At 41.0% G+C, this 27,963-nt stretch overlaps 3 protein-coding genes across 3 annotated transcripts in view; 1 reads left to right on the top strand and 2 right to left on the bottom strand.

The window, feature by feature from the left end:
* Nucleotides 1-15,369, top strand: part of LOC307043296 (voltage-dependent T-type calcium channel subunit alpha-1H-like) — a 45,520-nt gene extending 30,151 nt beyond the window's left edge. The window contains exons 20-33 of the mRNA XM_079687657.1: nt 1,052-1,178; nt 2,334-2,459; nt 2,549-2,638; nt 3,074-3,266; nt 4,717-4,868; nt 4,984-5,093; nt 5,693-5,826; nt 6,262-6,332; nt 8,871-8,949; nt 9,221-9,342; nt 10,040-10,354; nt 10,449-10,599; nt 11,734-12,293; nt 12,887-15,369. Coding sequence (XP_079543783.1) covers nt 1,052-1,178; nt 2,334-2,459; nt 2,549-2,638; nt 3,074-3,266; nt 4,717-4,868; nt 4,984-5,093; nt 5,693-5,826; nt 6,262-6,332; nt 8,871-8,949; nt 9,221-9,342; nt 10,040-10,354; nt 10,449-10,599; nt 11,734-12,293; nt 12,887-13,570 — 2,914 coding nt within the window. The 3' untranslated portion in view covers nt 13,571-15,369. The remainder of the gene's footprint in view (nt 1-1,051; nt 1,179-2,333; nt 2,460-2,548; nt 2,639-3,073; nt 3,267-4,716; nt 4,869-4,983; nt 5,094-5,692; nt 5,827-6,261; nt 6,333-8,870; nt 8,950-9,220; nt 9,343-10,039; nt 10,355-10,448; nt 10,600-11,733; nt 12,294-12,886) is intronic.
* Nucleotides 15,370-15,854: 485 nt separating this feature from the next.
* Nucleotides 15,855-22,073, bottom strand: LOC307043390 (synaptogyrin-3-like). The gene is made up of 4 exons (XM_079687820.1): nt 21,879-22,073; nt 20,177-20,411; nt 19,555-19,700; nt 15,855-17,449 (listed from the first exon to the last, which is right to left on the bottom strand). Exons 1-4 carry the CDS (start codon nt 21,981-21,983, stop codon nt 17,222-17,224), a joined length of 714 nt encoding a protein of 237 aa, XP_079543946.1. The 5' UTR covers nt 21,984-22,073; the 3' UTR covers nt 15,855-17,221.
* Nucleotides 22,074-22,708: 635 nt separating this feature from the next.
* On the bottom strand, nt 22,709-27,876 carry LOC307043388 (protein disulfide-isomerase). The gene is made up of 11 exons (XM_079687818.1): nt 27,632-27,876; nt 26,999-27,199; nt 26,592-26,716; nt 26,355-26,492; nt 25,971-26,078; nt 25,185-25,310; nt 24,911-25,108; nt 24,702-24,822; nt 23,821-24,002; nt 23,205-23,294; nt 22,709-23,077 (listed from the first exon to the last, which is right to left on the bottom strand). Exons 1-11 carry the CDS (start codon nt 27,813-27,815, stop codon nt 22,994-22,996), a joined length of 1,557 nt encoding a protein of 518 aa, XP_079543944.1. The 5' UTR covers nt 27,816-27,876; the 3' UTR covers nt 22,709-22,993.
* Between the last annotated feature and the right edge of the window lie 87 nt (nt 27,877-27,963).

Here is a 27,963-nt window from a genome sequence, read left to right as displayed (position 1 = left end):
AGCCGAAATAAAAACAATAACTGTGGCTTGATATTGAGTAAGAAAAAGGTTTATAGGTTGATAAACGCTGTGAGAATGGGTCTGCACAGAGAATTTCGCCGTGATCCCAACTGTCTGCTATCAGCCTGCAGCCAGGGAGCAGAAATCAGCAGAGCTGCCTGCACTGAGTGTGTGTGTGTGGATTGGTCAATTTGGACCAATCAGCGGGGGCTTAACGTAACGGCTCCGCGGACGTAACGTAACGGCTCCACGGACGTAACGTAACGGCTCAACGGATTGGCCCATTTAGTTCTGGGTACGTGCTTTCGTAAGCACGTACCCGGAAGAATCAATGGACAGTGACGTATCTCCAACGAGGCGTTTTGAGGAGGTATTTTCTGTGTTATAGTTTTACTCGCTACAGGGTGTACTTTAAGGGTTTTGACTCTGCACACCGTTTACATGCATAAAAACCTTCATAACACACAAGGGGACGGGTAATAACCGGAAAAGCATGACATGTGACCTTTAAGTAAAAGTACTAATACTATACTGTAAAAACACTCAATCACTCCAAGTAAAAGCACTGCATTAGGAACTGGACAGGAAATGTACTTAAATTATAAGAAATACAAGTATTAATAACAGAAAATAAACTAAAAACGATTTAAATAAAATCCTAAAATATTTAAATATTTCAAAAGAAAAGCGAGAAATCTTCACGTTTCAGAAGACAAAACTGTGAAATGTTTCTTAACAAAAAACGACTTAAACAATCAGCAAAATGCCTGCAAATAAAAAAAAATTCAATCCATGGTAGTGAGGTATGGCACAGAAAAGTTAAGTACAGGACCTGAGTAAATGTACTTTCCACCACTGCTATCTAGTGTATTTGTTACAGTAATGTGTGTGTGTGTGTGTGTGTGTGTGTGTGTGTGTGTGTGTGTGTGTGTGTGTGTGTGTGTTTGTGTGTGTGTGTGTGTGTGTGTGTGTGTGTGCGTGCGCGTGTGTGCGTGTGTGCGTGTGTGATTGTGTGCGTGTGTGCGCGTGCGCGTGTGTGTGTGTGTTGCAGGGTGATAAGTCGGGCTCCTGGTCTCAAACTGGTGGTGGAGACTCTGATCACTTCTCTCAGACCCATCGGGAATATCGTCCTCATCTGCTGTGCTTTTTTCATTGTGTTTGGAATTCTGGGAGTCCAGGTAAACATTTATATTCTATATTTCCCCGTTGGTGCAGGAACAGCCTTTTCATATCTTTTACATTTTTTATTATAGCATTGACCAATAATCAGTTAAAGCTTTTCCAACGTTTTAAGTGCCCAGACATCCAAAGCTTGCTGTCTGTTCTCATGTGAAAAGAAATTGATCACTGTGGTTTAAAATTCACAAGGCCCACCTCACAAAATGCTTCAGGTAATACAAAGTGAAGAGAAAAATTGGAAGGAAATGCAAATGAGCTGCTGATTAGGCACCAGAGTCTCTGGAATTAATTAAACATACAATGGTTTAACTACATAGGGATTGTGCTGAAAAGGGGCTTTCTTAACATTTCCCCCATGATTTCTGTATTATTAATGTCATTAATGAATTCCAAATTAAACCTGTTTTAAATAAAAGCATGTATAAAGAGAAGGATCAAGATTATCATTTTATAACACAGTGGGTCTCAATATGGGGGCCAGGACTTTCCTTTGAGTTGCAAATTATTAAAGGCTTGAGAAAGAAAATGTTTTTTGCGTAACACAAATAATTTCTTTATTACTTTTGATAATTGCTTTTTGATTTTGTGTAATACGACACACAGTTTCATCGCCTCAGGCCTCAAAGTCCTTCAAAGGAAATAATTTGCGGTGGGAAAAATGCTCTTTGGTTTAACAGTTTGTTACTCATATCCACCTTGCTTTATTTTGAAGGGCCAAAATAATGTTTTTAATATTATTTTAGGAACAAAAGTAATTTACACTTTCTGTGAACTCTCCTCTTAATTATTTGACATTTTGCAAATATTCCTGCAAATTAAAAAGTTATTCAAATAAATGCTTGCAAATTAAAAGATGCTTGATGAATGCTGAAGCTAATATTAACACACAGGCTTATATTTCTCAAAAACACACTGAATCATCTTGTAATGAGAACACTCCACGCTGCAGTGTGTAATGACTGTGAAGCAGACCGGACCAGATGGTACTTCATATCTGAGCTGCAACATACAGTAGGCCTGCAAGCGCTCGCTGAGTAATTTACTGTACAGTAATTTAAGAACCTCGTTACACTCTGTGAAACCTTATTTACCTGGGAGGGACAGTGTTATTGTATGTGTTAATCGTTTGTGCACACATCTGTCTGTGAATGCAGCTGTTTAAAGGGAAGTTCTTCCACTGCGAGGGGCTGGATGTGAGCAACATCACCAATAAAACCCACTGCCTGGGGTCGGGATACAGATGGGTTCGACGGAAATACAACTTTGACAACATAGGACAGGTTTGTCACTCTGAACACACACAGCACTCACCGCTCGTTCAAATGGATTGACAGCGTGACACTTATGTATGTGTGTCTCACTCTTGCAGGCGCTGATGTCGCTGTTTGTTCTGTCATGTAAAGATGGATGGGTCAGCATCATGTATGACGGCCTGGACGCTGTCGCAGTGGACCAGCAGGTGAAGAAATAAACACAGAGAAGGAAGAGGGAGGATGGGGGAGGATGGGGGAGGATGTGGGAAGTAAAAAAAGAAAAGAACATCAGGGAGAAATGCAAACTATTCAGTCGTATACATCGTTTTGAACAGTATTTTGGTTCTGTTTTGTGCCAGACTCAGGCACAATCTGATCTTATGTTTTAAAGCAGAAATGGGAAACATTTCAGCAGGAGAGGAAGGTGTAAGAAATAGAAAAAAGGCAGATGGATGAATAGATGTGAGTTGACAGTGCTGTGCTGACTCAGGATTTACATTGTCGTCTTGTTTATTCTCTCCCCTCTTCTTCCTCTTCACCCCTCCTCACCATCATTCGTCACCCTCTGGTTCTCTTGGATGCTACCTCTCCTCCTCCTCTTCCTCTCCTCTTCCTTTTTCTCTCTCTGTGTCCCTCTGCAGCCAATAAGAAACAACAACCCCTGGATGCTGCTGTTTTTCATCTCTTTCCTCCTCATCGTCAGCTTCTTTGTGCTCAACATGTTTGTGGGCGTGGTGGTGGAAAACTTTCACAAGTGTCGCCAGCAGCAGGAGGAGGAGGAGGCGCGGATTAGGGAGGAGAAACGACTGAAACGGCTGGAGAAGAGGAGGAGAAGTGAGATATGGGAGGGGAAGGGGAGGAGGGAGAACGAGTGGCATACAGCACATGGCAAAAAGTGTGTTACCCATATGTGAAATTTGAATATGTTATTTAAAAATCGGTCCGCTCTAACATTTTCAATCTCGGAGGAAGGCTTCCTACGAGAGTTTTGAACCTGGCTATAAGTAATTGCTTCAATTCAGCCTCTAGAGCAAAGTGTGATTTGTGTGTATCCTACGTCACAGCTACCACTGCCATTCTTTTACTTGAATGTCTTTGAAGCAGGAGAAACAATTGTACAGTTTTCATTCGCTACATGCAGAAAATAAAGAAAAGATGGCATGTTGTTGAATATAAGAAACACAAGTACAGCAACAAACTGTCAGTTATGGAAAGTGATCATGGATCATTTGCAAATGTGTAATGAACTGTAAGTCAATCTGCTCTACACAATATTGGAAAGGCTGCCAAAGAACAAACAATTTGAAGATTATTTACTTCAAAAATCCTTCCAATGACAATTTGAAGCTTTAAGAAGCTGCAGGGCAACCAGTTGGTGTTTCAGTTCATCCAAAAGGTGTTTGATAGGGTCGAGACTTGGTTGTTGTTCAGGCCAGGCAAGTTGTTTCACACCATCCTGGAAAAACATCTCTTTATGGACTTCTGCATTGTGTACCAGGACTTTATCATGTTGAAAAAGGAAAGGGACTCAAACTAGAATGTTATATTATAAGGGGACACCCTTGTTTGAACCCAAGGGCCCAGCACAAATCAGAAAAACATCCCAAGACTAAACACATGAGACAGGTGTGTCCAAACACAGGTCGTATATTGCAGCTGTTATCATACACATACACACGATAAACCTCTTCTTTTTGCATACATACTGTATGAGTACATGCATCATTTCTCCACATATCTACTGCACTCTCTTTCTCACTCTCACTCCGTCCGCCTCTCTCTACAGTGTAATCTCTAGTAGTGCTTTCCTCTTAGTCAGTTAACTGGCTGGCAGCAGGCAGCGAGCGTTTCTGCCCAAAGACACCTTGAGGTGTGTGTGTTTGTGTGTATATGTGTGTGTGCGTCCCTGATGGATAGGATTGAATTCCTGAGGTGGCAGTTTTAGTCTGCACACACACACACACACACACACACACACACACACACACACACACACACACACACACACACACACACACACACACACACACACACACACACACACACACACACACACACACACACACACACACACACACACACACACACACACACACACGCACACACACACACACACACACACACACACACATACACACGCACACACACCCACACAGATGCACTATCCCACACATGGCAGTGCGCCAATTGGCACACACTTTATCGGTGACTTCATTGCCAATATAATATTTTGTTCTGAATAATTTGAATGACTGTGTGTGTGTGTGTGTGTGTGTGTACGCAGGGGCCCAGGAGAAGCCATATTTCGCTGACTATTCCCCGTTGCGTCGATCCATCCACACCGTGTGCACCAGCCACTACCTGGACCTCTTCATCACCATCATCATCTTCACAAACCTCATCACCATGAGCATGGAGCACTACAACCAGCCTAAGGTAACCATGGCAACACCTTCTACTCCCTGCCCTAGAACCATAGTAATGAAGCGACTTGCGCTGGTACAGTACAGCCCCAGCGTGTGTTTGATGTGTGTGTTTTTGTGTCCCGCAGTACTTCGAGGAGATACTGAAGTACTGCAATTACGTCTTCACTGTGGTTTTTGTCATCGAGACCATTCTCAAACTCCTCGCTTTTGGGCTGCGCCGCTTTTTCAAAGAGAGGTATTGAAGCTCTAAACTCCTTAATCTACCTTCATATATTTGTGCTTACTGTTTTATACATATCTACACCTCTACACATTTATTACGATCCTCTTTACATTCAGTTCATTCTAATTTGTATTGCTTTTTTTTTACATGTTATATCTGATCTCTTATTTCATAATAAGAGATCAGATATTTTTTATGATCTAGATTCACATTGAGTTTTATAAATGTATTTAATTAGCATTTTTGGAGGGAGCCTGAGAATTAAACTCTATTGCCAAGGCCTGCTTCTGAATACATTTTATTCAAACGATAAGAAACTTGAACTTGAACTTGGAGAGTGCCTTGTAAGCTGATTGTAGCTCATGTGACACAAGCGCCACCTCTTAGGGTTTCTTTTGACAGCATTTCCACACTGTCATCTGTCAAATAAAGAAACTTAAACTTCATCCTTAGAAAAACTGAAAAATGTCTGTTTGTGTGTGTGTGTGTGTGTGTGTGTGTGTGTGTGTGTGTGTGTGTGTGTGTGTGTGTGTGTGTGTGTGTGTGTGTGTGTGTGTGTGTGTGTGTGTGTGTGTGTGTGTGTGTGTGTGTGTGTGTGTTTGTGTGTGAAGATGGAACCAGTTGGACCTCGCCATTGTGTTGATGTCCATCATGGGAATCGCTCTGGAGGAAATAGACCTGAATGCTTCCCTCCCCATCAACCCCACCATCATACGCATCATGCGCGTCTTAAGGATAACAAGAGGTACGCACAAACAGACAAGATAAGTTAACCCTTTATGGATCCCCCGGGCAGAAATCCAGTTGTTGCAGCCGCACAAGTGTCCTTTAGACAGTTATAAGTCCAGATATATAGAGAAATAAAAAACAATAAGAGTAGAACTTGTACAAGAACAAATAAAGACAACGTTCCAAGGTAAGTAAAACAATATTATTAAGAGAGCATATGGTGTAATTGTAAATGGAATAATACGTACTATGATTGCGCAATGATTCTCAATGTTGTCTGTATTAACCTACAGACAAATATATAAAATATAGCATTTGATGCACTAAGAATGTATAACATATTATAGTGCAACATAGTTCAGGATAGTACAACAGTAGATATACCATTCATAAAACCACACAAGCATTATGATGAGTGTCTGATAAGAGCTGACACTTTACCATGTTTCAGTGCTGAAGCTGTTGAAGATGGCTACAGGAATGAGATCTCTGTTGGACACGGTGATGCAAGCGTTGCCTCAGGTAAGAGGCAGCTCTGATGTTGTGAAATAAAACATGTCTCTTTAACTGCGCACCTGGTTTCCAGATCTGAAGAATTGCAGGCAGCTTGTTTTATTCCACGATTCATCAGGGCTGGCACTGACTGCTCCCCACACGATTTACTAACAGACTGCTCAGTGACACTAAATTACCAGCAAACAAGCATGACTACATCCTCACGCTAAAATAAAAAACGGCTGATCCTTAAATGTTTTAGTGTGGCTGATAAAAACACCAGTTCTATCATAACTTTATCGTGCATAACTTCACAACTGCTTTTCTAGGATTGTTTTGCAGCTGGGTATCTGTTGGAAGATAAATGATGAGCCAGAAAGTCCAGACTGAAAGCTTATCGTCACAAAGACGCCATACAGCAATTTATTCACAAAGGAAAATAAATTGCCGGACTGTAAAACATCTCAAGTTGTCACAGCAGCAGTATATTTTCTCCTCTTTTATTGATGCTTGTGATGTAAGAAGTAATATTAGCCAAACATGTCATCCTGTATGGATCTTGCACCGACCTGAATGGCCAGTGCAGAGCCTTTCCAGATGACATTGCACTGGGATGCGGCACAAGTGATTTATGAGGCCATATCCACGTATCTTCTCCAGGCCTCCACGATGGCACCTGTCTCATTCAGGATGCTTCATTTCTTTTGACGCAGTGCTATTATTGGTCTAAACAAGATATTCACAAGCACTCTTTAGACACATTAGTGGCCCCAGGTGAGGCAAGGACAGGTGGTCGGTCCACCATACTGAAATAACTCAGCTATTGAATGGATTGTGAGGACATTTTGTTTACATATTTTCGACCCCCAGATGATGAAGGCTAATGACTTCAGTTGCCCTCTTACTTTTCCTCTAACACCACAACGAGGTTAGATTGTTGGCAACTATTGGAGGGATTGCCATGGAATTAGCTGCACACGTCCATATTCCCCTCAGGATGAGATTGTATAACTCCTGTGATACCTTACATAACCTAACCCACTGAGCGCCCTTTGAACTCAATATCTGGAGGCTGTGTCTTGTCAGAAAAGCTTTAAATTTTATGTTACCTTGGTTATAAGGTCTCGCCCATCTATCTAATATGTCCTGAAGCTTATTTAGATCTCCTGTTTAAGAGCATTGTAGAATCCTGGTAAATGACAGCAACACCTGGCATCAAGAAGTTGAACAGACATAAAACAAAACCCAAGTTATTTGGAATTTGTGATATATGGCTTTTAAAAGAAAATCTTCTTGAGTAACACCTTTAAATTGTAGCTCCTATCCCTTCTTATAACTCTCACATTTTCTTGATTCCAAAATATTTGAGGCATCCAAAAAACGGGTTTATGACCAAATATCTGCAAATGAAAGACATCTGCATTTTTATGTTAGATGCTATTAGGCAAATGTTAGCATGCTAACCGACAAACAAAGATGGCGACTATAGAAACACTGTTAAGCTACTAGCATGGAATAAAAGTGAGAAAGACATAAAGTGTTTCCAGTATGTTGTAGTGCTATTTATAAGCATATTTTGACAATGAATTGGATAATATCGTCAATCAAAGGTTTTGTCCAGAATCAACGTTACATCAATACTTTAACATGGTAAACACTACTGCTAATTATCAGCGTGTTCACAGCATTTGTACGTCATCCACACTCAAAGCAATGCTCTGCCTACAGCTGCTAGTGTGTGAAACTTAGACTTGTTTGAATATGAAACGTGTGAAGAGTAATTGGTGAGAATAGTGAACTGTTGCACTCTGGTGGGGGGGGAAGGATTCATGAAGGATCTACCACAGCCCCCTCGGCTCAGCGGACCCTCAGGGGACCCCGCCAGAAAATTAGAGAGAAGAGAGGAAGGGGGAGGGAAGGTGGTGTACAATAAGGAACAACAGCTATGCAGGGCAGGCAGACGTTTATAAACTGATTTATTTTGTTCGATCCTATTCCTAGAAGGCAGTTAAATTATAATTATTTATAATTATAGTGGCTAATTCCAAAATCATAGCACACTGAGCTTCGTTCATTCGATGCTTGTCCACACATTAGTGCAGCAAAATTCCCCATGATCCTTCACTGCCTTCCCACCCACAGATGATGCCGATTGTCTTTGATGTGACAGATCATTGCGGGGGATCTAACCCAGGTCTGTGCAGTGGTGTCCGAGTGCACTTCATCAATACGTTTATTCATCATCTATGCAGACACCTCCATACCTCCCACCATGGGGTTACACAAGCCAAGTCCCTGTGAATTGCTTTTAAATGAGAATAAACAGGTTTGTGGTTCATGAGGACTGGATCGAGGATATGAAAGTGCCCCTCCGTTTCTCAAATAAAAACATCTGATTGTACTCTCCAGGTGTCATGATTTTTTAAAAATGTAGTAAACATCAATGCAATAAGGCTTAAGCATTCTCTGTCTATTGCCTCTTTCTATCTGTTTGCATGTTTGTGTCTTTTTTCTGTGTATCATACGCTGTTTATATCTGTGTGTGCGTGTGATATGTCTGTCTAGGTGGGGAATCTGGGTCTGCTCTTCATGTTGCTGTTCTTCATCTATGCAGCTCTGGGAGTTGAGCTCTTTGGAAAACTGGGTTAGTGTGTGTGAGCGTGTACGTGCATGCATGTGCGTGCGTGAGTGCATGCATATAAATCGCACAGATGTGTGTGTGAGTGCGTGTGCCTCAGCTGACTCTGGCGAGATTACGTAATTTGCATAAATTGTGTTGTTACATACATTAATGATGTTGATTCAGAATCAGTGTTTTTAATGAGTGCAATAATCTACACACAATCCTCTTTCTTCTCTCCACTCGCCTTCCTCTCTCACTCACAGCCTCTAATTCTCTTTTCATCCTCTTTCAGAGTGTTCAGACGATAACCCATGTGAGGGCCTCAGTCGCCACGCCACCTTTGACAACTTCGGCATGGCTTTTCTCACACTCTTCAGAGTGTCTACCGGGGACAACTGGAATGGGATTATGAAGGTTATTTTCACTTCCTCTCCTCCGCTGTGTGGGAGTTTTTAAGAAGACGGATGGATGTTTGTGTCTGCGCACATGTTTCTGTCTCAAAGCGTCGGTTAGGAGACAGGCATTGCATTAAGCAGAGGGAAGATCACTGCTGACATTAGAGGGTTAGGGGAGTATATTATTCTTCTGTGACAGGCTGAAGGTCTGTTCACACTCAGATACACATCTCCCCCTGTTGGAGAAGAGAGGAAATACAACTTAGTCAACTGGAGGGGAAATATTTAAATAAGAACAAACATTTGGGTATCTGGAGTCCCTGCTGAACTGAACGTGCTTTTTTTATGTGGGCTGCCAAGATAATAAACACAGGATATAAGAAATCATTTAGTTTTGGCTTCTCATAAGTCTCAATATACCTAACTATCTGATTAACTCCACCACTGATAACCCTTTGCAATGTTTCTAACAAGCCAAGCAGAGCAGACTGAGGTTTTTCAGGTGTTCAAAGTGACAGGTTTTTACAACGGAGGGTAAATACAGGTATATTGAGATTGACAGTATGATACGAATGTGTTTTTTGAACATCATAGAAACATGTTCTTGTATTTATGAACCTGAAAATAAGCACAATATTTCCGCTAAATATATCTGAAAACAACCTTTAATCAGTTTTCTATATTGCCTTGTAATCTCTTTCCCCCTTGTCTTCCAGGATACGTTGCGAGAGTGTCGTCCTCATGAACGCCACTGCCTCACCTACCTTCCTCTGATCTCCCCTGTTTACTTCGTGACCTTCGTCCTTACGGCTCAGTTCGTGCTGGTCAATGTGGTTGTGGCCGTTCTGATGAAGCACCTCGAGGAGAGCAACAAGGAGGCTGCGCTGGAGGAGATGGAGGAGAGGAAGGAGAAGGAGGAGATGAAGGAGAGGGAGGAGATGAAGGAGAGGGAGGAGAGGGAGGCGGCCTGCCGGCGCCTCAGTTCTGCGTTTGTCGGTGGAGAGCATCCTAACGTGGACACACCTGCCCAGGTAACACAAAAAGTCTGTTTTCCTATTTTTTATGTGAGAGGGTTAGGGTGTGGGTGGCAATAACGATGACAGTGGTGATGATCCCATGTGACAGGTGCAGGTTGAGGATGAGGATTGTTCCCATGGCAACCTGCTGAGCATAGGACGCAAGCCGTCTCTCCCCAGCGACAGCTACGCTCAGCCACTCAGATGCTCCCCCTATCCTCCCATCTGCCACGAGGCGTACTCCGGCTACAGCTACTCAGGTAATTTGGTTGTTTATGGCCAATTAAAGTGAGGAACAGTTCTCACTGTGCTCCAACCACTAACTGATCGCTGTAAAGGTTATTGCTTCCATAAATAGCAGAAAATGCAGTTGAGATGTGATGCAGCACAACAAGACCTTTAAGAGGGAGATGATTTTTTGTCTTTTTTTCAGGAACAAAGTGGTTAGACTTGTTTGTACAAAACAAAATTACAGAAACGTAAATAGAAAGTTTTACCACTTTACGATATTATTTTAATCCTCTGGAAAACGATACGATATTTGCTAATATAACAAATTCTGCCCATATGTGATTTCCATTTGCTTCAATTAATGGGCCTCAAAGCGGAGCGATTTTGAAACAAAATCACAGACGAGTTGAACACATCAGACATTCTTTATATCAACTCACAAATCATCTAAAATAGGATTTTACAATTGTATTACATGTCTTTGTAGGATGCTGAGCCTTGGGGATTTCAAAACAAAGGCCTGAGTTAAGGATGATGATGTGTTAGAATGTTTTCACTTTGCTTTGATAATATTGGATTATTAACAATTGATCAACACTTCAATGTTAGGATTTTGAGTTATATACATCATTTTTATTTTGATCCCATTTTTTATAGTCTTTCATAACACGCAAAAGATCTCTCATGTTCATGGTAATGGAGGAACATTTCACTCAGTGGGGTTCACTGAGATGTCTGTAATAGTTTGGATGATGCTCCATTGCAAAAAGAAAGAAGATATAAGGCTTCAGATATGCAGACAATATTTTTTCATAGGATCAGTGAATTGTTGTTTTTTCTGAATAGCTGGAAATAGGAAACATATAGAATATCATCAGAATGTAAGAAGTGATGCAGTAACTATTCCTTTTATATTATAGTTTAGTATAGTATAGTATATTGGATTTAAAGCATCCTAACATTAAATATATAAGTAAATATTTGGAAAAGATCACCATCAATTGGAAGAAGGCAATTCAATAATATCACAAAGAGCCAAATCCAAAGTCAAAATCAAGGTCTAGACAATCCCTGACTTTAGAAACATCTTCCCTCTTTGGCAAAACGGTATTCTTTTTTTGTTCAATGTGTCCATGTGAACTCTGCCCCATGTTCTCCTGCAGGCTCCATGACCTCTCTGTGCTCCAGTGGAGCCGGCTCCATGCTGCAGGTTCCCGGAGCTCTGCCGGCCTTCAGCCACGCCTCGCTGGGGGTCGGACGCAGCTCCAGGCCAAAGATCTGCCTCAGCAACGCTCAGAGCATCGACAAACACTTCTCACACAGACTCACCCCTGCTGACAGCATCGAGGGGTACAGGTCGAGTCCGGCTCACGGAATAAACCGGCACAGACTCAGCTCTGCTCACAGCATAGATGGATACAAGCTGAGCCCGGCCCATCGAATAAACAGACACAGACTCAGCTCCACTCGCAGTATGGACGGTTACAGGCACCATCCAGACAGCAACGCAGACAGACCTAAACTCACCTCCAGCCACAGCATAGACAGACAACCCTCTCTCAGACTGAGTCCCACCCACAGTGCCAGCAGACATTCTTCTCGGTGGCTCAGTCCTGAAGAAAGTTTGGACCGAAACATGCTGAGCCCCTCTTATGTTCCCGATAACTCGGGCCTGAAGAGACCAGCATCCTTCCGCAGAGCAAGCAAAGTGTTACAGAGACAGGTTTGTTACTATCACTTGTCTATATTTTCTTCGCATTTCTTTAATGTCCACTCTTCTTTGCTTTTCTCCTCTCTTCAAACATAAAGAGATTCAGCCAATTTGAGATATTTGAAGAGTCAACAGACAATAATATAGCTGATTGCAGCTCATTCTCTAAGCAAAGCAGCTAGCCCTAGCTGTAAAAATTGCAATCACCTGGTTTTATGCTTATCTTCAAAATGGTTACGTCAGCAAGCATTTATCATTCATTTCCATAAAGCTCAGGGGTTGTTTCGGTTGCAGCATGGGCACGGTGCCAGAGGACAGGTGGAGACACCTCGCTGAGGCAGAAAAGTAGTTTAATTTAATTACTCTGAACAGCGTTGGGAATACATTATATACTGTATGTTTAATATTTCTTGGTTTTCCATGTGTGTTTTATTTAAGTTGCTAAATGTAACGCTAGTGGTAGGTTTCTTTTGCCACTTTGACTTCACATTTCTGATCCTTTTAGAGATTCTTTCTTGTCATCCTCCACAGCATTTTGAAAACGATTTTAGCTGCACAACCCAACACGTTGTCTGTCTCGTCTATGTGTGTTTCTTTGTCTGCAGGCGGCTGTGCGCTGTGACTCTATGGATCAGAGCGGTTCAACGGACGACTTGGCAGAGCCTCCCCTCACTGTGACCACTGTCTCTTCCACACCACCACGCCAGAGATCTTCTAGTGTACACACACTGAAATTCACACACCCCCAGAGGGTCATCTCATGCAGGAGCAACAGCCGGAGCAATAGTGAAACCACTGGGCAAGAACATGTACCCGAGCACGCCATCTGCGGCTCTCAGCCAGGAGCAGATGTGGAGAAGAGGCCTGTCAGCCCACAGAGACCCTCCAGCCTGAAGGTGCCCAGCTGTGAATCCACCTCATCGAAGACCCTCTGCAGAGCGGCCAGCCTCAGCCCGGACCCCGGCCCACAGTCAGACACCGCAGACGAGGAAGTCGGCCACATTAACAGTTCTGATCACTCACACTCACAACTCCCTCCTGGCTCCCCACACAAAAGCAGACACCTTACCCCTAGCCCCGTGGAGCACAGGAGTCGCCTCAGCCAATCAGTGTCTCCGGTGTCGGGCAGGAACAGGAAGCAGAGGGTGAGCCCGCCGCCAGGAGAGGAGCCCATTACTATGGCAACCCAGGTAACGGACAGCAGTTCTGAGCTGAGGAGGCGGACTCTGTCATTTGACGCCACAACCCCCTCTCCTAATCAGCCAGAGGGGGGTTCTGTGGACGACTGAATAAATGATCATATTGTTGAAGAGGAGGAGCCTGATGTGCTGCCGAAGCACACGAAGGGCGGGAGTTAAAGTCCGAAACAGGAAGGATACCTGTTTCCTGTTATGGGCACATCTCCTCGTCCCCTCCCTTCCAATCACAAGAGTTTCACAGGGTGATTGAGCAGAAATATTTCCGACTGTGTGTGTATGAGTGTGTATCTGTTCAAAGACTTTACCCGTTGTGCTTTCTGCACAAAACATGCACATAAGAAGACGTTTCCTTTTCTTATATCATAGTCCTAGCTTTAGTTGAGACATAGTTGTCCCGCCCCCGCTATATTTACTCTAACATTAACCTTCCCCTTGCTTGCTCTCCTTCTTCTGCCCTCACTCTCATCCTTTTCACGCACCTCAAGCCTAGGTCAGAGTACAAGACAAAATTACCTGAAATATGCAGCACAGTTACACTTTCTGACTAATCTGTTAATGTACACATATGTTAAAAAACAATAACACAGAAACTAACTTCTTTTAAATAGCGACTAGTCTGCAGATTATTTCTTTAAGTAATCATGAATCTTTTGGTTTATCTATTAAAGAGTGAAAATGGTTTGCAACACACTGATTCACATTTGAGAAGAAATGTAGTAACAATCTAAATAGTTGCAGATTTCTTTTTTAATGATACACCAGTTAATCAAACTGTCTTTCAGCTCTACATACAGCATCTTATTAAGATTTACATTTTAATTTGCCAGAACTGTTTACTTTTTTAGTAAAAATCCCTTCTTTTATTCTCTGTGGTGCGAAAATTACAGTTTATGTTTACAAAACAAATTGAGTTTTAAGTGAAAAACTCACAAAAGCTAAAGATAACAAATCATTTTATATTAAAAAGCTTCATTTTTAATTGCACGCTTATGTAGATTGGTGCAGGCACACTTTATTAGAGAATTATTGCTCCAAAAATTCTAATTGTACAGCAACTTGTTGAATCTTATTGAGTGGATGTTTTTTTTTTTTAAATATGACCCTTTTCGTACCTCTTAACTAACAGTATTTTTTCCGGTCTAATCAAACATGGACATTTTGTGACATTTAAGAAGCCTCCCCCTCCTGAATCCATCGAGTCAGAAAAATCAATTTGCGCTTAGAGCCTCTTAGTTAGAGTAGTGTGACCTCAGCTTAGTAGTTTCTACCTCTCTTTTTCCTGATCCCACCCATTTCAATGTTCAGTCAGCTTAGTTTCTCACCCCCCTCACTTTCCTTTTATCCGTCTTAGTATTCTCAGGGTAGAGGTAGTTCAGACGCAGGTGAGTATGACGCATGTGATCACAGGTCTGCAGAGTTAGATTACCCCCCTGTTGTCTGAATCTGGAGCTGGCCCGTCTCGCCATGACGTTTGAAGAGATTTTATTGCTCGGGTCTAAGGGTGAAATTCAGTAAGAAACAGAAGGGCTTATTCAGGTGATATAACGGTGTGTAAAACTTTGTAGAAACAAGGCTAAGATTATATTTTATTAACAAAGCGGCAATGATATGAGAACTACAAAGGTGAATTTCTACATGTCTGAATGTCAATTTATCTGCTGATGATGGTGGCAATGAAGATGATTGATTATGACATCAGTGTAATGGGATGCTGATTTTAAAGATGATGATGATGGTGATGATGATGATGATCCTGACTCTGGGTGATGCGAATGTTCATAATATAGTATAATGTTCCTGTAGGATGAAAGCAGTGAATGATGGTATGTTCACCTGCAGTAACATGACTGGACAGTGTTGGAATAAAACCACTTCCTGTCTGACTTTTATTTGACTCCATAACAATCCTTATACACTTTTCACCCTTTCTATCTAAGGCTTGAAAACTAGGTGTCATTGAAAGTTGATCAAACTGTTTAGTGTTAATTAAACCATGGTGAAGTCTCAGGTTGGATATTCCACATGGATTCATTCTGAGGCAAGCAGCATCTTCTTACTCAGGTTGAGAAAGTTGGCAGTCAGAGGATGCTAATCACACAACCAAGACGTTATGGCTCATAACCAAAGAGTTTTGCTTAGGGACCATCAATAAAGGACCATTTAAATGACACAATGTCTATCTTACTTTCAAAACCTCTGTGCCCACATGTTATGGAAGACACTGAAACGAAATTGGACCTGGTCATGCTGAGTTTTCATTAACATATTTCTATATAATAGCCTAAAATCCATAAATTGAGTTGTAAAATGGTCCTGTCTAGAAATACAATGCCACATTGATTTGGTACATGTGGGTCAAATGACATGGAAGATGTTGAAAGGAATCAATATTTTTTATTAACAAACCAAAGAGTTAACAACAATATTCACATAAAAAAAAAAGCATTAGAACCCCATTGTAAGAAGTGTGTCTTATTTGTCCAGTATACATGTACAATGCTGTATTGATTTGGAGTCACATGGTCAAGAATGATTGTTTTTCTTTTAAATCTGATATTTTATGACCTGTCTATTTTTTATTTTACTATCTTTGTGAAGCACTTTGTTACTTGAAATTAAAAAAAGTGCTATATTAAATAAGATGTTTTACAATCAAAAAAGGATATATATGCATATACCCTGTTAATGTCTTTCATCAGAAATCGCTTAATCCAAAAGTTCTTTAGCGTTAATTACAAAAAATATCTTACGTACCCTTTCCTGTCATGGTCCTCCAGCAGATGTTTTGTAATATATAAAACACATACTTGGATCTGGGTGTCAATACATATTAAAATGAGTTGCTCACATTGCAAGAAGCAAAGATGACATTATTTAAAGATTACAGGAACAAAGGCAGACTCACAGCTCTGATAGCGGTGGTGGATAGATTTTATTTGTACATAATTAATTTGACCACTTTATCATATCACAATAAATTATTGAATCACATGAATATTTAACACTGAAACCGTATAGCATTCAGAATGCATTAAGCTGTCGTGCCTTTATTTTCTTGCCAAGAAAATATAAGGATTTCTGCCGCCCCTCGCTCATATCCAAGCAAACTATTTGTCAAGCTGCCTGCCTTTCTTGAAACAGCCAATCAAGTGCCACATATCTCCAGGGCAGCTTCTGATTGGCCGGACTGACTGAGTAACAAACAGTAGCTACACAGCTTCACTGTCCTCAATACTTCCTTCACTAAATACTTTGTATCCCTTCATAAGGCAGATGAAGCATCATCACTGATCTACATCTAACGTTACTCTGCACCTCGCCATATGAACATGCAGTCAGGGTGTGTGTGTGTGTGTGTGTGTGTGTGTGTGTGTGTGTGTATGTGTGTGTGTGTGCACGCCTCTGCCTCCAGGTGTGTATAATTTGTGTTTCCGGGTGTTTATATCCAGTGGTGAGTGAGTACAGCTGTGTTTCTGTGCATCTATATCTGTGTGTGAGTGTGTGTGCATTAACATAAGACAGTATTCTCGACACACAGAGTTACAACTATCTAAGCTGAGCCAGCAGTTGCCATGGTGAAAATAGCTCATACATCGTCACATGACCCTAAATCTCGCCAATCCCATGAGAGGGTGGAAAACCATTTATCAGCGAGGCAGGAAGTAGTCCGTGCCCGCGTTGTACGCATGGGTGTATGGTCGTACGCAGTATCACTCAACACACACCTCTGTTTGTCTGTCTCTAGAAGGCAGGGGCCACAGGTCTCTGCTGTGTGAGCTTCTGGGGGTCCAGGGTCTCAGTGAAGGGCGGAGCCTGATAGGGGTTAGTGGTTACTATGGTAGCTCCGTTAGCGATAGGGTACGGTGTGGCTCGAGCACTGCCAGCGGGAGGCTCCAGGTGTTGCCATGTGAACAAGTTTCTGTTGCTTCCGGTTAAGAAGCGCCGCAGTGCGCTCAGGGTCAATACAGCCTGTTAGTACACACACACACACACACACACACACACACACACACACACACACACACACACACACACACACACACACACGCACGCACGCACGCACGCACGCACGCACGCACACACACACACACACACACACACACACACACACACACACACACACACACACACACACACACACACACACACACACACACACACACACACACACACACACACAAACACACACACATTATTAGAGGATGTTAGTTACACATTGATTTGTATTAGAAGCACATCATTATAGTTACAGACCTTTTAAACGGCAGCAAGACTAATGCTATGTTAAAAAGTGCATACTAACAAAATGTACATAGTATGTAGTTCCATCAACTGCATAGAATGTAGATTTTGTGTTTTTGAGAAATGGAAGAATGTATAGCCTACCAGATTAGCAAGATTTTCAAATATGAGACATGTAGACAAACTTAATCAGACTGCATTGCGGCTCTACAGACCGGGAGCATATTAAATTATAAACCAGTTGGATACAATCATTACAAATGATAGCAAGTGAGTGAGGACAGTTGGAAGAGCTCATATACATTTACTGTAGAAAATATATATATAAATTCATTGTAATTCAATCAATGGTAGCTCAGACTTCAGACATGGAGTCATGATTGATATAGTCATGAGAGGCTTGAGTTTACTTCAATGTGAAAGTCTGCTGGTAATGGCACACAATTTAATCAATTTAGGGGGCAGTGTAGTGTACAAAAAGAATGAAAATGTAGTTTGCAGTATGTTAGTATGTTAGTATGGGATTCTGAACACAACCTTAGAGTCTACAATTGTTAATTAGCACTCAAACAGAAAGCTGAGGCTGACAGGAATGTAATTACTTTTGGTGATAAAACAAAGTGATGAAAAAATGTTCTGATGATGGCAGAGATGAAACGTCAAAGGTTTTTTACCAAAGTCACTAGGATTCATCCTCTAAAGACTATGAATCTCTGTATAAGACTTAATGGCAATCAATCCAACAGTTTTCATTTGCAAAATCAGGAGACTCAAGAAGCAAATTCAAAAGGGCATCCAAACGGCTCTCAAAATGCTATACATCCTCTTCGGAAGAATATTGAAAAGATTTGCAGCAGAACTATTGGGTTAAAAATAGTCTTTTGTGACATACTGTACATCCCTGAAACAATTACAGTTCAACCTCTCCACATCCTCTGACAGTGAGATGAATGGCTGCTATTGGTTTGTTGGTCAAACTGTTTTAACAAGCTCTATTGAGTTGTCAATGGATAATAAATCAGTCGGCAATGTTCTCTGGGATATTTCTAAACTTTCTATTCAAATCTTGCTGAGGGCAGCTCTTTTATAAGAACACCCTGTCCCCACAGTATCACACTGTCACGCCTGGAAACTGTCACAGTCTGACCTGCTGGCTACTGAGCAGCTTAAGGGCCTTGCTCACGGGCAGCTTTATGGTCGAAATGGAGGACATGAAAGAAGCACTGCTTTTACACTTTGACCACAAAATGTATCCTGCTGGTCAGTGGATCAAACTCTAAAAACTATAAACGTTAGGGCACCACTGACCCACAAAGTTATGACCATGGTTGGTTATAATAAAGACAAGGAAATTACTTGTTTTCACTTCTCTTCTCCTAGCAGAATTGAATTGAAAAATAACATAATGCAGTTGTTGAAGCCCTAATCTGAATTTGCCAGTTCTACTACTTAACTTATCACTGAAGTAAACGTGACTCTGTGAATGTGTGTGTGTGTGTGTGTGTGTGTGTGTGTGTGTGTGTGTGTGTGTGTGTGTGTGTGTGTGTGTGTGTGTGTGTGTGTGTGTGTGTGTGTGTGTGTGTGTGTGTGTGTGTTAGGCTAGAGAGTGGGTGGTAGGGCTCTTTGGTAGGAGCCTCTGCTTGTCCTCCATGAAGGAAATGCTCTTAAATGTGTTCATTGCCAGCAGACACTGATAACCCTGAAATACACACACATACACACAAACATGATGAAGATGCTGAAGTTGATGATCACAATGATGATGAATACATTCACACATGTATGAAAAGAGAGATGAAAGGTTTAAAACACACAGGTATAAGCATACAGACCCAGGTCAGGATGGAGAAGAAGCAGAAAGCGATGGTGGCTCTGGCGGCGTCGGAGCCTTGGGCCAATGGCAGCTCGTCTGGAGAGGTAGCCTGCCACTGATTGGCCAGAAAACAGAAGCCAACAAACCACAGGAAGCTGGCAAGACCTGAAGGTGTAAACACGGGGGTACTTCATGTATGTTTTCATCGAAAACATACCATAAGTACCAACATTTAAAGTAGGGTACTATTCATGTAGGCTTACTCATTACTACATTATTGGACTACAAACATTGATACAATAATATGAAGAAAAGTATTTATTTTAGCATGACATAATTCTTGTTTCTTTGAAAGGCTTCATATATTGAAACAATCTAACAAATATAAAAAGCTTAAAATCTGCAAATGTTTCACACATGTCTAATGTACTTCAACACATTTATATTTTTTTGTTCTTAACAATGATTAAACAAGTTTAAAAAATGTGTCAAATCATTCCAAGGGACCCGATCTAAGTATGCAGTGGTAAAAGAAAGGAAAATACTGAAGTACAAGAATCTTAAACTTGCACTTGAGTAAAACACTTCAGTACATGTACTTAGTAACTTTCCCCCCACTGTATTTGTGTGCGTATATTTACCAGAGAAGACGAGGTCCAGCAGGACAGCCCGTCTTCTGTCCTTGACGCTGCTGATGGAGGGGAAGTAAACGTCCAGGATCAGGAAAAAGACGCTGCCGAGGAAACAGAGCACGCCTATGGTAACACCAAAGTTACAGGCGTCAGCGTTGTTGTTGAAGACGCAGAGCAAACGCTCGCTGCCGATGTTGATGTAGCCCTCGTTCACGATGCAGCTGAACACCACCATGGAGAAGACCTGCAGGGGAGACATGTGAGGGTCTTTATTATTGTAACAGGAGGAAGAGAATGAACTCACACTGCTCTATGAATGACTTTCATTCCTCATACACGCCACACATCTCACACACCATAGACAAACACTGGTCCTTTTCAAGTGTTTGTGAGTGTAGATGAGTCAAAAATGCAGTTTTTCTCTCTAACAGATAGATTTAAAGGGGAAGTTCATCCAAATGTTATTAAAAAAATGTATTCCCCCAGTAATTGGCAACGTTTTACTGATTTTGGATTCATTGTAAGCATTGTACACTGGCTGCAAATGTTCATTCAGTTTGGGGAAGTAGAGATTACCCAGAATTTGTTAAAGGGTAATTTCACCTAAATTACAAAACATTTTGCCACATTCAATTATATAAAGGCTAACACACAGTTTCTGCTTTATTTGCAGAAACGTTAAGATACCCGTCAAAAAACAAAGTTTAGTTACTGTGGATAATCCACGGAGCATAATATCAGTAGTTATTAGAAACAGTATTTTGCATAGAAAATAGAGAAAACTCTTAGTTGTGATTTGTGGATCATCCTAACGTAATATTGACATTTTACTTCTACATATTTCAATAAAAGATCAATTAATTTTTCAAGCAAAACATTTCCTGTTGCATCACACTGCTTGCCGTTGTCTTATGTGATGATAACATTAATATTTGGAGGTTTTGGTTTGACATAATAAGCTATTTGTTGATCATCAACTTTGGATCCTGGACATTTTGGGTAATTTTTCACTATTTCCCATACATAATTTACTTTAATTAATACATTAATTTCAATGTCTTATTGTCACAATTAATTGCACTGATTGGTTTTGTAATATGTTTGTTTTTTCTTATCTGAATGCTTCCACTCAACTGGATTTTGTTTGCTAAGGAGCACTGATAAATTGGCTATGACAAACCATTGTGAACAGAATTGAGACAAAGAAGGAAGATGGTTTATTGTGTGCTTCTGTTTCCTTGCTTTGTCTCCTTTAAAACCTAATTGTTCCTTCAGTGCACATTAATTGCTGTGTGGTGACTCACATCTGCACAGTATCACAGACAGCAGCGAGAGACACAGAGAGGTGTTACATTCTGGTTAGAGGGCATTCAAATCCAAAGCGTTCACATCTAGACACAAAGAGGCTCCAGATAAACATATGGTAATCTGACGCTGCTCCTGGAGCTCCAGCCACAAGCTGATCACTGAAATCATTTTTTATTTATCAGACAGACCCGGCACAGAGATTCAAAATACAACAATACCGAGCATTTTATTTAAAATACATAGGCCTACTAATGTATATCAATAATAACCTGATAAAAGACACCAAAGCACAGAGCGAGAGACGGAGACATTGTGAATGGGAGACAGCGTTGGGAGGGGGTGCAGGTAACGATAGGCCTGTCCATTGATGGCAACCCACACGTTGCAGAGAAGGCTTACTTACCCACGACATCAGTCTGAGCACTGTCCGGGGATGCGTGAAGAATGCGACCGGATCGAAGGCGACGCTGCCGGCCTTACCGGCTCCGTACGCGCCCGCTGACTCCATCCCTCCGGCTTAGTGCAGCCTGGCGCCCGCAGAGAGAAGCAGAGGAGTCGGTGCGAGCTGCGCGGAGCTGCTGCTCAGCCTCCGAGTGAAGTCACACCGCGTCACCGGAGCACATACCGCAGAACACACTGGCAATTACCATTATGGGTTTTTATTCAATTCTGACCATTGCTTTGTGTTCAACGTTGTTTCATTTATTGTTTTTTTTAGTTTATGTTTTAAAAAAAAATACTGTTTTGAAAGGAAGACGCCCCCTACAAGTGGATAGATAGCCTATTACATGCTTGCAAATTCATAATGCAAACCAAAGTTCCACAAACCTGTTTATTTGTTATAATTAGAGAAGGGCGAGTTCGATAGACTATTAATTAACATTGATTCATTTTCAGTGGAACCCTATCTTCATAATGTTATCTTCTTAATTTGTTTAACAGAATAATCTCTTGCAAATTGAAGATTCTACGCAAAACTTGTCACTCAAATTGATTGACTTTTTGCTTTATGAAGAGATCTGTCCAATGGTGAAGCAGCATGGCTGTATGTCAGTGGGCATAACACCAGTGACTTCCTCTTACAGTGACGTCAGGTGCAGAGCATCTATACAGGCTACTTAATTTTGTACAGTGAAAGAATACCATTAATGTCAACGTTTTGTGTGTATATAATGTATGATGTTCATATTTTTTGTATTTTCTTGAATCCAATAAAATCTTAAACATCAGAGCTATGAACTGAAGCATTTATTTTTTATTTTATTGGATCTTTAATGACAGCTTGGTACATAACACTGATTTGTGATCAGAGAGTACTGACTAAAAGGTATCAGACAATCACGTGCACGCGAGCACGTGCACACACACACACACACACACACACACACACACACACACACACACACACACACACACACACACACACACACACACACACACACTCACACACACACACACACACACACACACACACACACACACACACACACACACACACACACACTCTTTGTTTCTGTATTAAAGCTCGTCTTTGGTTTGGTTGGCTTGTTTTGCCTCTTCAGCTTTTGCAGCCTCAATGTACTTCCTCCTGTCCTCATCCTCCTGGAAACACAAAAAAAATAAGTTTATTTTTAACTTGGATTAAAAAAGAAAAAAGGTATTTTCTTAAACTCACAGCCGCACAAACAACTGCAGTGATGTTGCTGGTGTTTTTGAGGTGATATTTTACCTTCACTCTGTCTTTTTTGGCTTTCTCCATCTCTTTATCTAAAAACTTCAGCAGGTCCTTTACCCTCCTCTTACCGTTGTAAACCACCACCTGACAGTAAAAACAGACATCATACACTGAACATTTGTACATACAGTATATGTCATGTTTTCCCCACAGAGCAGAGATAACACATACAATCCCATATCGTTCATAAGTCATTTTAATTGAAGTGCCTTTTTAAGCAGAGGTAGCGAAATATTACAATATACTGCATATCCCTCCTCATTTACACACTAAACAGGATGTTCGTCTTTTGTGAAAACAAGGTCACACATGTGTACTGTCAAATCTTCCAATTTATATATTGAAACAATAATGATTGATTATATTTGGCACAGAAATATTTTTGAATTGGGACAAACTTATTTTTGGGCGACAACATTCAACATCCACAAACATACAAGCACATATTTATTGGGAAAAGGGAGTGTGGCTGCTATAAAAAAACAATTACAAAGAGATAATCCAGGCCCGATATATAACTAAAAATGACAATGTGAACTGCTGCTGTTTGATCCAATAAAATATTGATACGATTCATAAGAAATGACACACAAATATATAATTGACTCACCCGTTCAGCATGTAGAGCAGGGAACAGGCAAAGGGATGGGTAGGCGCCCTGCATTGACATGTGGATGTCATTGGCTGAGGCATCTATGCGAGCGACGACCACGTCCTCTCGCTCCTTCAAGGCCTCGGCCAACTCCTCCCACAGTGGAAACAGAGCGTGGGACTCAGGACTGTAGGGAAGATCTGAAACACACATTTAATTATTATAAAGACATTTTTAGGAAGTGTCAAGTTAGATCAGCTTAAACAAAACAACAAAAAACAGCAGATGATAAAAAGCAGTGTGACCCCGTAGGCATGGATTCGATGATTCCAAGATCAAATTATTTCAAGGGGTCAAGTGATTATTTTTAAACCTACATTATCTAAAAGTTATTCTGGCAAATATGTTAGAAAGCAGTTTAACATGCACAGTACCCTTTCTGCAGATATAAAAAAACCTAACCCTTCGTTAGGAGTCGTGATTCTGGCCACCCTCTGAATGTAAGTAAGTCAAGTGTTCGCCCTTCTTGTGGCTCTGTTTTTGGTCCCTCCCATCTCTTGAGTTAACAGCTAAATGCTCCATTACGAGTTATTTGCTGACACATTTATAGGAACTGTTAACAACTACAAGGTAGAAAAAGTGTTGATAAAAGTAAATTGAACTCTACGAATCAAAAATAAGCTGAAAGACACTGAAACACTCTAGAGCTGATTGTAACTTGATAAAATAAGATGTTGAATACTCCAGCTGGTGTTAAACGTACTTACATGTAACCTAAATGCTCCACTTTTGAACCTCATTAAGCTTAGTATTAAGTATCTAACTGTCTTTTTACCCGTATATATCTAAAAGTCCAAGTTTAGTGGATAGCTTTTAACTAAGAAGATTTTCTTACGTACAGAACATGACGAAAACAGTGTTGTCAGGGTTAAAGCCCACTTTCTCCAGAGTCATCCCCACCAGCTCCTTCACCGGCTGTGTGTCCCATCCTTCAGGTATCGGCTCACTCTGCATCTTAGGCTGTTTACATCAACACAAACACATTTAAATCACAACACTGTTTCCTTCAGTGTTCATGTATCACACACCAGGTGAGGTTGAAAGTTACCTTAGCCTTGCCGTCTAGGTAGGACTGGCAGAACGTTTTTATGGTCTGTTCATCCAGAGTGTCAGAAGGCAGGTGATAGGTCACATGGTCTGTAAGGTTGACCATCCGTATTAGAGGAGCCTCAAACTCCCGAACACGGAAGTACTCCATCAGCCTTCCGTTACGAGGCTCATCCACGTTCACCCACACAAACAACATCTGAATAAAAACACACGCAGAGGTGAAGTACTCCATCTTCTCATGTGCTGATGTTAATAATGTGTTTGGTTTCTACCTTTAACCTGAATGCTTCTGCGGCGCTGGTAAAAGCAGAGTGGATCTCTTTAAAGTCAGCAGAGCTCGTGTTGACGAACAGGAGGGCATGGTTTAACACAGGTGAGGTTAGTATCTGAGTGGATGTCTGCAAGAGAGAGAATAGCATAAATACATCAGCATTAACAATATATGGTTATGTGGTTTTTCATAACAAATGAATGAATACAACGCCACAAAATGTCTACTTTTTATTTTAATTTGTGTCTTGTTTTTTAATGTTATTCCTATCAAGTTACATTAAACTTCTTATATATGCAAAATAACACTACTTGGTTACCAACACCAAAAATGTCTTGTTTGTTTGTTGGTTTTTAAGTGGAATACAATGTGCAAAAATATCAAATTATTAAAATAAATCAAAATTTCGATTTAAAAAATGACAGTCTTTGTTATTTTGGAATTACCTATTATTATTTTTTTAAATATACTTTTCATCCTATTGTACTGTTCCAATCTCACGGATGGGTTGTATTTTTAGGATGCAGTTCAAACAACAAAATCCACAAAATAAAGTGAAAGGTCTGGCCCTATGTACAGGAAAAAACTTCAGATTTTCAACCTAAATAGATAGTTGAACCTGCAGACCAACATTTTAAAAAATAACATAGGACCGTCAATGAATAAATATAATGCAGTAACACACAACAGAGAGTTTAAATAAAAATTAAAAAACCTAGAGAACATTTCCAGACCCACAAAGTGGGTTCCAAAGTGTGAAAATGATGCCCTGCGTCTAATACTCTACCTGTCCGGTGTACTCAGTGGCTGGCTCCATCTGGTAGACGGTGATAAAAACGATCAGCATCTCTTTAGATGTCTCAGGCATCATTTTGTAAGCCTGGATGAGCTTAGACTGCAGCAGACACACACACAACCACAAACACACACACACACACACACACACACACACACACACACACACACACACACACACACACACACACACACACACACACACACACACACACACACACACACACACACACACACACACACACACACACACACACACACACACACACACACACACACACACACACACACAGGTAAGAATGCAATGAAATGAAAACAGAGAGAGACCTATGCAGCTGTATTTCAGGGGTTAGTGTCTAGGTTGTGTTTAAAGTACCTTTTTGAACAGCAGTACAACATCATGTGTGAGACCATATTTGCTGATAACGTCATTGTTCTGTGTCACAGCAAAGTTAATGTCAGGAAGGTCGGTTGCTGCCGCGTAAAACATCTGGACGTACTCGCTGTTCAGCTCCTTACACACACATTCAAAACACACACTTTGTTAGTCAGACAGTTGGATAACAGTCATGACTCAAATGGGAAGCTGGTAAATCAAAGCGATGTTTTTTACTTTGAAGAATCCAACCACCGTCAGCTCCTCTGAGGCCTCTGATTGGCTAAGATCAGCAATGAGGTCATCAGCAGACCCAGAGCGCCTCTTCAGCCAGGTCAAGATAGAGGCCGAGCTCTGAGGAACTTTGTCACAATCACAAATCATTTTAAGGTTAATATGAAATAGCAATGCCTAGAGCCAGTTACTATGGCCAAACAAACAAAGAAAAGAGATATGACTGCAGGTGAAAAAACATAGAATAAAAGTGGTACTGTACAGGCACATTATCATAAGAAGAAATCACTGCAATCACAACCCTAACTAACTAACTTAGTTAGTTACTAATTAACCCTTGCTTATCTTATATAGGCTTAGCTAATATCAATGTATCTACACTCAGTATTAAGGACATTATTTGGACGTACCAGGACAGAGTACAGGGTTGAGTTTATCTCCAGAAATGTAAAGCAGGATTGTGGCGAAGCCCGTCACGTTGAGTTCTTTGGCCAGCTCTTTCTCCTTTGCCACATCCACTACAGCCAGTTTGACCTCTGACCCCTTCAGCTCCACAGCAGCACCTTCAAACGCTGCTGAGATACGATGGCCTTCTCCAGACAGAGGAGCGTCTACACACACAGGAACAGAGACACAGAAGAAAGATTGATGGCAAATATTGCACTTTTTACTTGCTCATAAAACTAAGAATAAGACATAAATGCATCGATAATTTAATGACATAACATTAAGTTGAATCTGTAATAGGCTACTCTGCAAAATTATTTATTTAAATGTTGGTACTTCGAGTATATCTTGATACAAATACTTTAATATTTTTGAATGGAGGATTTTTCACTGAGATAAAGAGAATTATAATGAAATATCTGCTCATTCCACCACTGACACAGTAAGAGTAAAATGCCATGATATACTGCAGTTTTCACCTTGAGTGTTGCCCGAAGACAGTTACAAAACATTTAGTGGGTGTCATTTTAATGCTAACAGCCTTGATAAACATATAGTTCAAGATCAAGCTGCGTGAGTCTTTGTGTGGGACTTACAGAAGTGCACCAGCAGCTGTTTATACTTCCTCAGTGCCTTGTTGAAATTCCCTTTCTTCAGCTGTAGAACTCCATCCTTCTTCAGGGATGATTTGTCTGCCTGTCGGTTGGGTTGTTCGTCAGCAGCGACAAACGCACAGAGACAGAAGGCCGTCAGCCCGAGCAGCAGCAACAGTTTCCTCATGGCGCTTCACCTACAGACTGACACACTGGACACTGGAGACAATCTTTACAGGGAAGGTAAGAAGGGAGTGGTGGAATAAATTGTGTGTGTGTGTGTGTGTGCGTGTGTGTGTGTGTGTGTGTGTGTGTGTGTGTGTGTGTGTCAGTGC

This window comes from Notothenia rossii, assembly GCF_949606895.1.
Source record: "Notothenia rossii genome assembly, chromosome: 1".
NCBI lineage: Eukaryota > Metazoa > Chordata > Actinopteri > Perciformes > Nototheniidae > Notothenia > Notothenia rossii.
The sequence above is the reverse complement of the archived record's forward strand: the minus strand, read 5'-3'. Positions and strand labels throughout refer to the sequence as shown.

Bases quoted from the DNA above. Each gene is read 5' to 3' on its own strand.
- LOC307043390 (XM_079687820.1), bottom strand. From the start codon at position 21,983: ATGGAGTCAGCGGGCGCGTACGGAGCCGGTAAGGCCGGCAGCGTCGCC. The intron at 20,412-21,878 runs GTAAGTAAGCCT...TCTCCCCTGCAG, and splicing joins TGCTCAGACTGATGTCGTGG to GTCTTCTCCATGGTGGTGTT. The intron at 19,701-20,176 runs GTAAATATACGC...TTACACCTTCAG, and splicing joins GCTGGACCTCGTCTTCTCTG to GTCTTGCCAGCTTCCTGTGG.
- LOC307043388 (XM_079687818.1), bottom strand. From the start codon at position 27,815: ATGAGGAAACTGTTGCTGCTGCTCGGGCTGACGGCCTTCTGTCTCTGT. The intron at 24,823-24,910 runs GTAACTTTCAAC...TGATGTAAACAG, and splicing joins ACCTAGACGGCAAGGCTAAG to CCTAAGATGCAGAGTGAGCC. The intron at 24,003-24,701 runs GTACGTAAGAAA...TGTGTGTTTCAG, and splicing joins CACTGTTTTCGTCATGTTCT to ATCTTCCCTACAGTCCTGAG.